An 11,860-nucleotide genomic window follows, 5' to 3' on the forward strand; every position below is an offset into this window, starting at 1 on the left:
ATGAACTTATGGCTTAATCAGCCATTCTGTAATAAAATATTCAACTTTCCAGAAAGTAAAAGGCACCCTTGTTTAAATTAGTTAGGCAAATGGGGAAACTGTTATACCTCTAGTGTACACATGCCCCGTGTAAACGCTGGCGTAGTGTGCCATATAAAACCTTAATAGGCAGTTGATACAGTTATACACCTTTCATTCCACTGCACATTATCAAACTGAGATATACTCCAAAATTAATTGAGTGTCCTAACCCAGCATTGACTAACCCAAATGAGTTTTGGCAAACAAAAAAAAAAGAAGTTCTCTTAGATAACTTTAGTCATTCTTGACTATTCTGGGTTCCACGTCTCTCCCGAGGCATAAAGTTTTCTCCTCCATCTTACTGTATTTTTATGTTGAGACAGCATCTTGCTAAACCGCCCAGATGGGACTCAAATTTGTAACCCTGCCTCAGCCTCATCCCTGTAATCCCGTGCGTTGGGACTGCAGGTGTGAGCCGCCGTATCTGGCTGGGCTTTCTCCTCACAAGCATGGAGGCACGGGCTGCAGTGCTGCTCAGTGGAGAGAGGCTGCCTGGTACGCATGAGGGCCTGGGTTGCACCCTCAGAACAGGAAGAAAAAGGATGTATTACCTAGTTTCCTTCACCCTCACCCCAAGAAGAAACAGGAGCCACCTGGATATGCTCCATTTCACTTCTAGTTTTCCAACAGCTCAGTTACACTCTGCCTAAGAGATCTTGCTACTTATCCTGCTGCCTGGGTTGAACACAATTTCTCTTTTTTTTTTGAGACAGTGTCTCACTGTGTAGCACCGACTGGTCTTTATGCCCCAGCTTCCCTTGCTGGGCTTACAGGCATGCACCACCATGCCCAGCTCTGAGCACAATTACTCCTGAAACTTACGTCAGTTCTCCCTTCTAGCTGCAGTGTGGTCTAGCAGGGAGAACACAAATATTTTCCTATTTCTCTGGGTAGATTTAACTAGTGAGATATTTCTCAAAGTCATCAGAATCTGATATTATGAATGGGAGCACTTAACAAGAAAATGAGGGCTGTCCACTGATCTTGGTGCACAATTTGCATTGCCTTGATTTCCACTGTAGCCTGAGAATTAAGAAAATAACTATTTAGCTTCCAGCGTGATAGTGTAATATAACCAAGTCAGGCTTCAGTGAAGTAACCAAAAATAGCGTGCCATGTAAAGCCTCACATATAACACAGCCCCTAAGTGCCTCTATCTTACCCACTCTCACAGAAGCATGTTTTTTTCCTTTGTTTTTTTTTTTTTTTTTTAATTTGAGACAGGGTCTCACAGTATAGTTAAGGCTGGCCTTGAACTCATTATGTAACTCAGGCTAGCCTTGAAAAAAATCGATCCTTCTGCCTCAGCCTCAAAAGTGCTGGGATTACAGGCATGTGGCACCACGCCTGGTAGTTTTCTGTTAGTTAAATTGGGTGTTTATTTCTTCTTAATTAAACTAGGACCTTCACAGGGGAGAGGGGAGCATCTGTCCTGTTACTTGAACCGCACCTTGTTTGTGACTGGCATTAGCATCGTTACCCTTGTTTAGGTGAAGATTCTGACTCATCAGATTCGGGGGAGGGGCCCAAGTGTCTGCCATTTTAAAAGCTTCTCACAGCTTCAAAGCAGCCCCAGATGAGGACCACTGCATTACAGAACCAGAGCAGGAGGAAGACAGACTCGGGTCTGCAAGCCTGTCCTGTGCAGCCGTCTCTCTAATCCGATCATCATCAAGCCCCAGATTTAACCAGGACTCTCACAGCAAGTCTGAGGAGGTAGCCAGCCTAGCATCTCACCAGACGGGGCTTCTGCTCCGTCCCAAGGCCACCTACCCGGAGCTGCTGTAATGATGCTTTGCGAGTCAGTCTTCAGAAAGTTGTACAAGAACAGAAAGCCATTAAATCAGGCACCTGTACCCTTGTCATGCTGGATCAAAATGTGTGGAAGATGGCAGAGGACAGAATTACCTAAAAGACTGAGGTTATTATTACCTCAACTGTGTAAAAGGAAGCTACCTATACACAGGCGTCTGACTAAAGCCAGAGGACCTGCACTTTGGGAAACCTGGATGTTCTCAGGCTTGCTCTTTAGGTGAATGATCATTACCTGATATCCTCTTCTATCTTTGCCTGAGCTTCAAGATCAAAGGGGTCAGCAGAAAAGAGACGGATCCTTTCTTGCTCTCTCCGGGCTCGGTCCTGCTGCTGCTCTACCAGGACTCTGGAAAATCTCTCTATAAAAATAAGGGAGGAAAATCTTCAACTCCACTCTATTTTCTTTCTTCTTCTCCTTTTTTGATACACAGTCCCACTATGTGATTCAGGCTGGCCTTGAACTCATAGTGATCTTGCTTTAGCCTCCCGAGTGCTGGGATTAAATGCATGCCTACCACACCTGAGTATTTTCATTCTTTTATCAGTTCTGTTCCACACCAAACATTTCCCAAAATACAGCTCTGAAAGACATAGCAAGGATGCTTAAAAATTCTTTAAAACAAGCACTTACATTCCATTCCCTAAAGGCAATACTATTTCATTTAAATTCAGTATAAAGAAACCTTATTCACAAACTTTTATTCTTACAAATTACCCACTGTATTGTTTCCACTCAGTTAAATCAGTGAGGAAAGTCTATCTGTGGGCCAGATAAAGGTCTCCACTTCTCCCCTCCCCACTGTCTGTTTTTGTTTTTGTTTTTGTTTTTTTTATTTTTTATTTTTTTTTGGTTTTTCTCCGGTACCAGGAACCGAACTCACGACGTTGCGCTTGCCGGGCAGGCGCTTTTGCTGCTGAGCTAAATCCCCAGCCCCTGTTTTTGTTTTTTTTAAACTGGGAATTGAACTCAGGACCTTGCACTTGCCAGGCAGGCACTTGTACCGCTGAGCTATATCCCAGACCCACTGTCTCTGTTATCCTATGACCCAGAGCAAAACACAATACTATATAATCTGCCTTTTCTTCTTCTAGCTTTTATTTCTTTTGTAATACTCTCTGCTTTAAACAAGGTAAAGTGTAATCTAGTAATAATCTAATAATAGTTTCTGTGTTCTGATGGAAAATAGGAAATTTGCAAAGAGAAAACAGTCTATGATGTATGTTATCAAAAATCTACTTGTTTCTTAAATGGCAGTACACTTAAATGTATAAACTTAAAAGATGCTACCACCATGGTCTTTGGCGATTAGCTATGCTGACCTAAGAAATTAAATCAAAATAATGGTCATTTCAACTGAAGATACAAGTAACATGGGTGGACCTAAAAACAGAGGGAAAGCAGCCTGACCAAAGAGTACAGGCTCTATAATTCCATATACCAGATTCAAAAACAGGCAAAATGAACTTATACTGATACTCAGAACAGCAGCAGCCCATGCGGGAAGAGATTGACTGAGTGAACACAACAGAACCTTCTGGGGTGACAGACCTGATCTGCATCTTGACTAGGGTTACAGAACTTTATCAAAACTCAATAAATTGTGCCAGGCATGGTGGCACACACCTGTAATCCCAGCACTGGGGGGCGGGTGCTTAGGCAGGAAAATCAACATGAGTTCGAGGCCAGCCTGGGCTGCATAGTGAGTTCAAAGCCAGTCTGAACTACACAGCAAGATCCTGCCTCAAAACCAAAAACAAAAAACCTCAATGAATTGAGTACTTAAAAATCTGTGTACTTCTGAGTAAGTACAGGGAATAATAGTCAATTGCTGGGCATGGTGGAACATGCCTGCTACCCTAGTTATTTGGGAGGCTGAGGCAGAAAGACTGCAAAGTTCAAGGCCAGCCTGGGCAACTTAGCAAGACACTGTTTCAAAAATAAAACAAAAAAGGGCTTGGGATGCAACTCAATGGTAGAGTGCTTACCTTGCATGAATAAGGCCCTGGGTTCAATTCTTAGTGACAGAGAAAAAAAGTCAACTGGCGAAAGAGTTAGGTATCTGTTATGGTTTAAAAATTTAATCTGTACAGCTTCATAATCCCAAGAGCAAAATGGGAGAAATGTAGAGAAAACCCTGTAACTACAAAAAGCTGAAAGTAAATGTTCTGATGAATAAAAGAATGGCTTGAGCCAGGTGTGGTAGCGGAGGCCTGTAATCCCAGCACTCAGGAGGCTGAGGTAGCAGGATTGTTGTGAGTTCGAGGCCAGCCTGGGCTACAAAGTGAGGTCAAGGCCAGCCTGAACTGCATAGCGAGACCCTGTCTCAAAAAAAAAAAAAAAGACAAAAAATAAAAAATAAATAAAAAATAAAAGAATGCCTTGAACACAGTTCCAAACAAACAGCGGGCAGCAACCTTGCTGCCACCAAAACTCAGGGTGGAAGAGGTCAGAGGCTCCAGCTGGCCACACGGGCAGACTGTACTGCAGATGTGCTGTGGAACCAAAAGCAGTTCAGCTGGGATCAGCTGGCTTACTGGTGAGCTTTGAGGGTCTCAGTCAGTAGTGGTGAATCTTTTAGAGCTTTCAAGGATAACAAACGGCCTGCTGTGGCACATGTGCCATAGGTTTGCCACCACTGATCTAAGTGAGCAGGTCAAAATATCAGAACCTGGCTTATACAATGCTGAAAGAGAGAAAAAAAGTAAACGAAGGGGGCCAACCTAGATAGCGCTGAGTTCTAGAATCCTATCAATGTTGCCAATTAACCCAGACTTTGAAATGAATGAATACCGGTTACCTCTCACAGACACGCAACAGATGTGTTCAACAGATCACAGGAGACAGTGGTTTGAATGTACCATTGGCTGGAGTCTTGCATTCACTGTGACACAACCACTTCACCCCAGGCCTGCCTGACAGCATCCCAGATGCGCAAGCTTACCAAGGTCTCCACTGAGCAGGGCTTCTGCCAGGGGTGGGTTGCGCTCCTTCAGCAAGGACAGCTCGTGCGGGTTGGCCAGCAACATGTCTCGGAGCAGGGCTGGGTTGTCCAAGCCCTGAGGAGAGGACGCTATTTCTCCAGGAGATGAGTGGAGCTGCTGCACACTTGCTGCTGGGCGCTGGCGAGGGCTTGATGTGCCAGGCACAGCTATGCTGCTGAAGTCTATCCGTGGCAAGTCTGTTGGGGGGATGGCGGGAAATCAATCAGGCTTACTCAGATGACTCCATAAAAACAAGTGCTGAAGAAACAGAACACTTGCTCACACAAAGTACGTAACAGCAGCAAATGGCAACCCCAGACACCCTAATGCCTTTCCCCTTGTGCACTTTGAATATAAAGACGGCGATTTGTGAGGCCCTGGATAGGAAAGGACAGAAAGATGGACAGGCAATGGCAGTAACCGCAGATTCTAGGTGTTATGGTTTCCATCAAGCGTGTTCCTCGAAGGCTCAAGCACTCATAGGGTCACAGGCAGGGCTTTTAGAAGAGGACTGGACATGGGGTGCTACAGCTGACTTCTGTTAGCAAGTGGGGCCTGGCTGGGGGAGGGAGGTGGTGGCGGCACGACCTGGAAACGGATCTCCCCACCAGGCTCCTCCTCTCTCTGCTTCCCCAACGCCATAAGCAGCTTTGCTCCGCAACCCTTCCACCTGCTGCTTCTGCCCTGGACTGTAACCGTGAGCCAAAATAACGCTCTCCTGTAAGCTGTGGGTGTTGGGTATTTGTCTCAGTGACAAGGAAAGTGACTAAGACATTTGCACTTGTAAAATATCCCAGAACAGATGTTAAAGGCATTCTTAACACATGAAATCACACGATTCTGGATGTTGTTCTTGAGAAAAATCCGAGTCTGGTTTGCTGGATGTTTCCAAGAGCCCTGGCTCTAGGGTAAAGAGTACTATTCACATCAGGTGAACACAGAAACACTGGATGCTAAATTCTGCACATCTGTGCTAAACACATCAGTTTGGGGAGTTTGTTTTTAAGACAAGGTCTCACTATGTAGTTTAGGGTGGCCTTGAACTCACTCTGTAGCCCATGCTGGCTGTGAACTCACAGTAATTTTCCTGCCCCAGCCTCCCGAGTGCTGGGATTACAGGTGTGCGCCACCAGCCCTGGGGGGTTCCTCATAGTTCTTTGAATTCATACTTTTAGCCATGCATCAGAGGCTAACTCTCTTTATGCCTGAGGAAGTCAGGAGGTGCAACTATTTTACAGGAGAGAAAAACCAAGAAGGACTGGCACAGGCTCTGTCTTGAGTCTCCCAGCAGCCATCATGGGTTTAGAGTCAACACCTCCCAGCCAGATTCTGTATTCCAGGCTGAACTGACCTTATTAAGAGGAAAGCCAAGCATGGGAGCACTAATCCTTCTTCAAAGGACGCCCACACCACACGGCTCCATTTCCACGGAATGTCCAGAAAAGGTAAACACAGAGATCAAACGCAGACTTGAGCTCAGGGGAAAGAGGGAACGAGTGCTAACGAGTACTGGTAACGAAAATGAGCTAAAATTAATTGTGATGGTGGTTGGACAACTCTGAACACAATAAAAACCACGGAATGGGGGAGTTGTGTGGTATGTGAATTATAACTCAGTAGAATTTGTAAAAGAAAAAAACAAGAACAAGTAGAGTCATGATAAGGGAACGCGTCTGAGAAAATTATACTTTTTTCCAACCCCCCAAATATATTTAATGATCAAAACTGTCCCAAATCTAGGGCCATTCTGAGGCCTTTTGGACCTCAGATACAGAAAGGCAATGTCCAAACTCAGGCGTGAGGTTTCAGCCTCACAACTTACAGCACGGCTCAACCAGCCATGTCTGCAGACAGACTTCAGCGGGCAGCTCGTGTGTACCTTCAGAGGGGCGGAGGGGGAGGGAGCGGAGGCAGAGAGAGAACACCAAGGGGTGAGAGGGCGGAGGCGGCACAACCTGCGTGAGGTCCTTAATCTACAAAGCTACCAAAGCAAGTATGGGTGCGCCTTATTTGCAAGTCAAGAAATTTTATCTCCTCGCCTATGACATGCTATCTTGGGAGTCCATTCATTTCGGAATAATTTTGAAAACTTGTTTACTTTATTAATCGGGACCTTCCTGACAACATACAGGCTGCCTTGTCCACACAGAAAAAGCAGTGACTTTCCAGTGCTAACGATGTCACCAAATTAACCAAAGAAGACAGGGAGATTTGCTTTTCACTGACTGGCATATTTGAACCACTGCTTGTTCTGAAATTTAGCAGTAGCCCCAAGGGACTAATGCAATCCAGATCTGAGGAAGCCAGCACCTGATGGCCTTGTACTGCTCCACTTCCACACTGAATGGAAGCACTGTGCTCTAAGCTGAAGTCAGTTATCACCCCAGGCATGTATCACCTGTTACCAAAATGTTTGAAACAGAGGACTTAGGGGCCAAAATTGTTTCGGGACATCTACCAGCTGGGCACTGTGGTGCACAGCTAGGCTGGAGGCTGAGGCAGGAGGGTTGCAACCGTGAGGTCAGTCTGGGAAATTTAGCAAAATCTTGTCTCAAAAAAAAAAAAAAAAAAAAAAAAGGTCAGGGTTGTAACTCAGTGGTACAGAGCCTGTTTGGCAGACGCAAGGCCCTGAGTTCAATTCCTGGTACCAAAAAAATTGAATAAATAAACACATAAAAATAATTCAAAAATTTAAAGAAAGAATTTTTTTTTAAAAAGGGTTGGGGATGTAGCTCAGTTGCAGAGGGCTTCCCTGCCAGGCTTGAGGCCCTAGGTTCACAAAAGACAGTATAATTCTACCAGAATACAGCAGGGAACAATAAAAACTAATACATTCCAACAAGTTTTTCCACATCAGGACCTTGTAAACATTTTGTGGACTGTGAATCCGAACATCTGAAGAAAGCTATGGACCTTCTCACCATCAAATGCACTCACACACCCACACTCACACCCACACAATTCTACAAACTACTCAGGAACACAGAAACCTCTAAAACCCAAAAGCAGACCCCTGACTATGAACACCTGCTCTGGATGGAGCAACCAAGTAAAGTAAGATTCTTTTCGTGTGATTAACAGCTGGAAGGAAAGGACCAGGCTGTGGCGGTCCAGCAGCTTAACAGTCATAGTTCAGTGAGAAGTGGACCAAGTTCTAACTCTTGTACCTTCACTTACTAGCTGTGTAACTTTTTGTGTTTTTAGATAGCATCTCACAATGTAGTCCAGGGTGGTGTTGAACTCATGATCCTCCTGCCTCAGCCTCCCAAGTGCTGGGACTACAGCTGTGTAACTCTGACAATCACTTCAAATCTGAGCTTCATTTGTTAATTAAAATAACTGGGATCTCTTCCCCCACAACCAAGTTATTAGATCATGTGAATGTGGGTTCAAGTGCCTGGCTGGCTAAAAATGCTCCTCTAAAGCAGGCTGCTGACAGAAACCATAGGTTTACCCAGTCTCAAGTCCTTCCCTGGCATAAAGATTATGCAATTATCACTGATATCAACACAAAGGTGAACATTTACTGAGGACAGCTATGTGCTAAAGGCTTCACATGAGTTATTTTCACATCCGCTCTAGGACCTGGCACCTAACTTATGGAAGAGGAAAAGATTTAGAGAAGCCAAATTACTTGCCCAAGGTTCCACAGCAGGCAGAGGCAGAGGCGGGTTCTGAGTGCTGGTGCTCTGAATCCAGAGCCAATCTGAAACTCAGAACCACACACTCTGCTACCTCCTGAGGTTTGTGTTGGGACTGCTAAACGTTAGGTTATGTCTTACTTGGGAACTGCACTGCAGGTCGAGGGTCTGCATTCTCCTTCTGTCGTAAAATCACCACGTCCCCATCTTTCAAGCCATAAGAAGCCAGTGATCTGTGGTTGTCTGTGAGAGGTCTCTCAGCATGGACAAGCTACAACAAGAAAAGATGTAATAGCATAAAGCACTGGGAAGTAACATGGTACAAAGCAGGATGACAGTTTCCCACCTAATCAGATAATGCCACTCCTTCTTCAAATTCCTTCTAGATACCTAGAAAGGGATGGCAAATCCTTCCTATCCCCTATCAGACCCAAGCGATTTGACCCCTGGCTCCCTGCAACCTCTCTTCACACCATGACAGCTGCTTCTGAATAAATAAATTGACTTCCCCACAGGACTGTTTCACTTGTTCCTTTTGCCTGAGTAACATTCTGTCTCCTCTCATTTTTTTTTTTTTTTTTAGGTCTTAGCCTATCTAAAATGTGCCCTCATGTTGGCTATAGCTCATGGTGGAGCACTTGCCTAGCATGTCTGAGGCTCTAAGTTTGAACCTTAGCACTGCAAAAAAGAAAATGCAGAGCAGGGTATAGGGGTGACCGCCTGTAATTCCAGTGCTTGGGAGGCTGAGGGAGAAAAACTGACAGGAGTTCAAGGCCAGCTTGGGTAACCTAGCCCAGACCCAGTCTCAAAAAAAAGAGGAAGAAAAAAGTACCCTCATCCAAAACACTGTATTTGCCTGTTTATTGTTTTTCTAGTCTACTAAAATGGAAGCTACTTGGGAACAATGACCTTCTTTCATTTACCAATCACAAATGCTTAAGACAGGCCCTGTTATATATTGATGCTCCAAAAAAAAAAAAAAAAAAAAAATATATATATATATATTTATATACACACACATATATATATTTTGTGGGGGGGGGGTATTTTTGAGACAGGGTCTTGCTATGCAGTTCAGGCTGGCCTTGAGCTCACTTTGTAGCCCAGGCTGGCCTCAAACTCGCAATCATCCTCCTGCCTCAGCCTCCCAACTGCTGGGATTACAGGCATGTGCACCACATCTGGCTCAAATATTTGTTGTGTTAAACGTTGGGCTAGATGTGAGCGTGCACAGCTGGGCTGTAATTCCAGCCACTCGGGAGGCTGAAGCAGGGGGATTGCCAAGTTCAAGAATAGCCCAGACTACAGAGCAAGACCTTGTCTCAAAAAAAAAAAATCAAAATAAAACAAAACCAAGCGGTGAATGAATTTACACTAACAGTGGATATAATTTTAGATTTAACTCTGAGCTAGGAGGGAGATTATTGAGTACACTAACTACAGTACTACTAAATAACATGCACACTTTTAAGTGAGCTTGCATATTGGAAGGTTTAAATAGTTCCCAAATAGGAACCTTCTGGTCTTCTTTCTTCTCTTTCACTAACCTTTATCACTCTTACATTTATGAGGAAAAAACAGAAGTGAAAAAAATTCAAAAAAGAACAATACGCATAAATGGAAAAAGCTTCAGGGATGCACTACTAAAATTTTTTCACAACATATTGTCAAACAATGAAGAAAACCTGAGAGCACAGAAGTAACAATGTGCCGTGAGAGGCAAAGAACGCAACACACACAAGCACACGACTTAACCCCAAATGAAGCCCTGCATTATCACTCACTCCACCGCGGCACTGGGAACACCTATGGCTTTGAAAGGTTTTCCTCCTAAGGGTCTGCTTCACAGTGGGCCATGTGCAAACTAAGGAACACAGGTCACGTCCTGACCCCGCCAATAATTACCGGAGTGGGGCTGCCACGCAGCTGGGTCAGGCCTCACATTTCCCATTTGTCAGGCAAGCACTGGGGCTGCATATAACCATGACAGCTATCGCTCCACCATGCTCCCCTGCCCATCCTGAGCTCCCTGAGTAAGGCTACCTGGCGCAGAAAATGAAAATACAGCGTTTAAACTAGAAAGACAAGGCATGCTGTCATATTTGCTTGCAGACTTTGTGCTGATATGAGCAAAAGAACCAACCCTCAAAAATAGAATCATTCCGGGCAAGAGCAAGAAATTGATTTGCAGAACTTGCAGGTCCAATTATACTTTACAAGTTTCACACTAGACTAGAAAAAGTATTCTAAGTTCTCACCCTCTGCTTGCAGAGTTAAGACCAACAAGTCTACCGTCGTCACTCGATCAGCCCATTCACACTCTTATATAAGCACAGCTCTCAGGGTAAAAATACACCCGAACTAACACAGATTTTTGGCAATATAACCAAGAGGCGTATTAGAATCTGTGGGAATGCACGGAAAAACAGCCATAAGTCGGAAGAGGCGAGGGTCGCAGGCAGCAGTGTACACACAGCAGGGAGCGGCATACCAAGAGAAATACCCAGGAGATAGGCTGTCCAAGGCAGCAGCAACGCTGTGAAGCCACTGACATCCCCTCCCCTTGTCTTTAGCTCCCCAGTTCACAAATGCAACAGTCAACGCACTTACAGATGGATGATCAGTTCCTGGGGCAGAGACACGCTATGTAAGTACACACACGAGAAAAATTCTTCTCACAAGGAATCAAAACCAAGCTCTGCAGAGTCAGAATGATTCTGGGAGATGAGCATGTATGTAGCTCAGTGGTAGAGCACTTGCCCAGCATGCATGGAGGCCTTGGGTTCCACCCCCAGCACCACCAAAACTGGAACGAAACAAACAAACAAACAAAACCTACGAGCGATCCTATCTACAGGATCACTGACTGCTTCTCGGGTGGAACGTATTATGTGGAAAGCCAGATTAAAATGGCAGTCAGCTACCACTGAGGGAGCTTCTTACCAAGCTGATAACAAGCCAGGTTCTGTCTCCCACTTAATCTTCATATCCTCCTGTGGAAGTCTCACAATCCCTTCAGGCATTATTTGTCCCACTTTACGGACCAGACATAGATATGGATAGCAGTCATACAACTAAGAAGAAGAGAACTAAAGCCAGGGGTGGGGTACACACCTGTAATTCCAGCACTCTGGGATGCTGAGGCAGAAGGATTGCAAATTCAAGTTTGAACCCAGCCTGGGCTATTAATATAGCAGAGAACCTGTCTCTAAATAAATAAATAAGCTGTGCGTGATTGCACATGCCTATAATCCCAGCACTCGGGAAACTGAGGCAGGAGGACTGTTGTGAGCTCGAGGCCAGCCTGAACTGCAGAGTGGAGACTCTGTCTCAAAAAGACC

The 11,860-nt window shown here is 44.8% G+C and overlaps 1 protein-coding gene across 1 annotated transcript in view; it reads right to left on the reverse strand.

Annotated features, from left to right (window-relative positions):
- Positions 1 to 11,860, reverse strand: part of Ddi2 (DNA-damage inducible 1 homolog 2) — a gene marked incomplete at its 5' end in the record, with an annotated part of 36,558 nt that overhangs the window by 15,955 nt on the left and 8,743 nt on the right. The window contains 3 exon segments of the mRNA XM_005409866.2: positions 2,129 to 2,255; positions 4,839 to 5,075; positions 8,661 to 8,790. Coding sequence (XP_005409923.1) covers positions 2,129 to 2,255; positions 4,839 to 5,075; positions 8,661 to 8,790 — 494 coding nt within the window.

This window comes from Chinchilla lanigera, unplaced genomic scaffold (genome assembly GCF_000276665.1).
Source record: "Chinchilla lanigera isolate Chin_1 unplaced genomic scaffold, ChiLan1.0 scaffold00126, whole genome shotgun sequence".
Taxonomy (NCBI): Eukaryota; Metazoa; Chordata; class Mammalia; order Rodentia; family Chinchillidae; genus Chinchilla; species Chinchilla lanigera.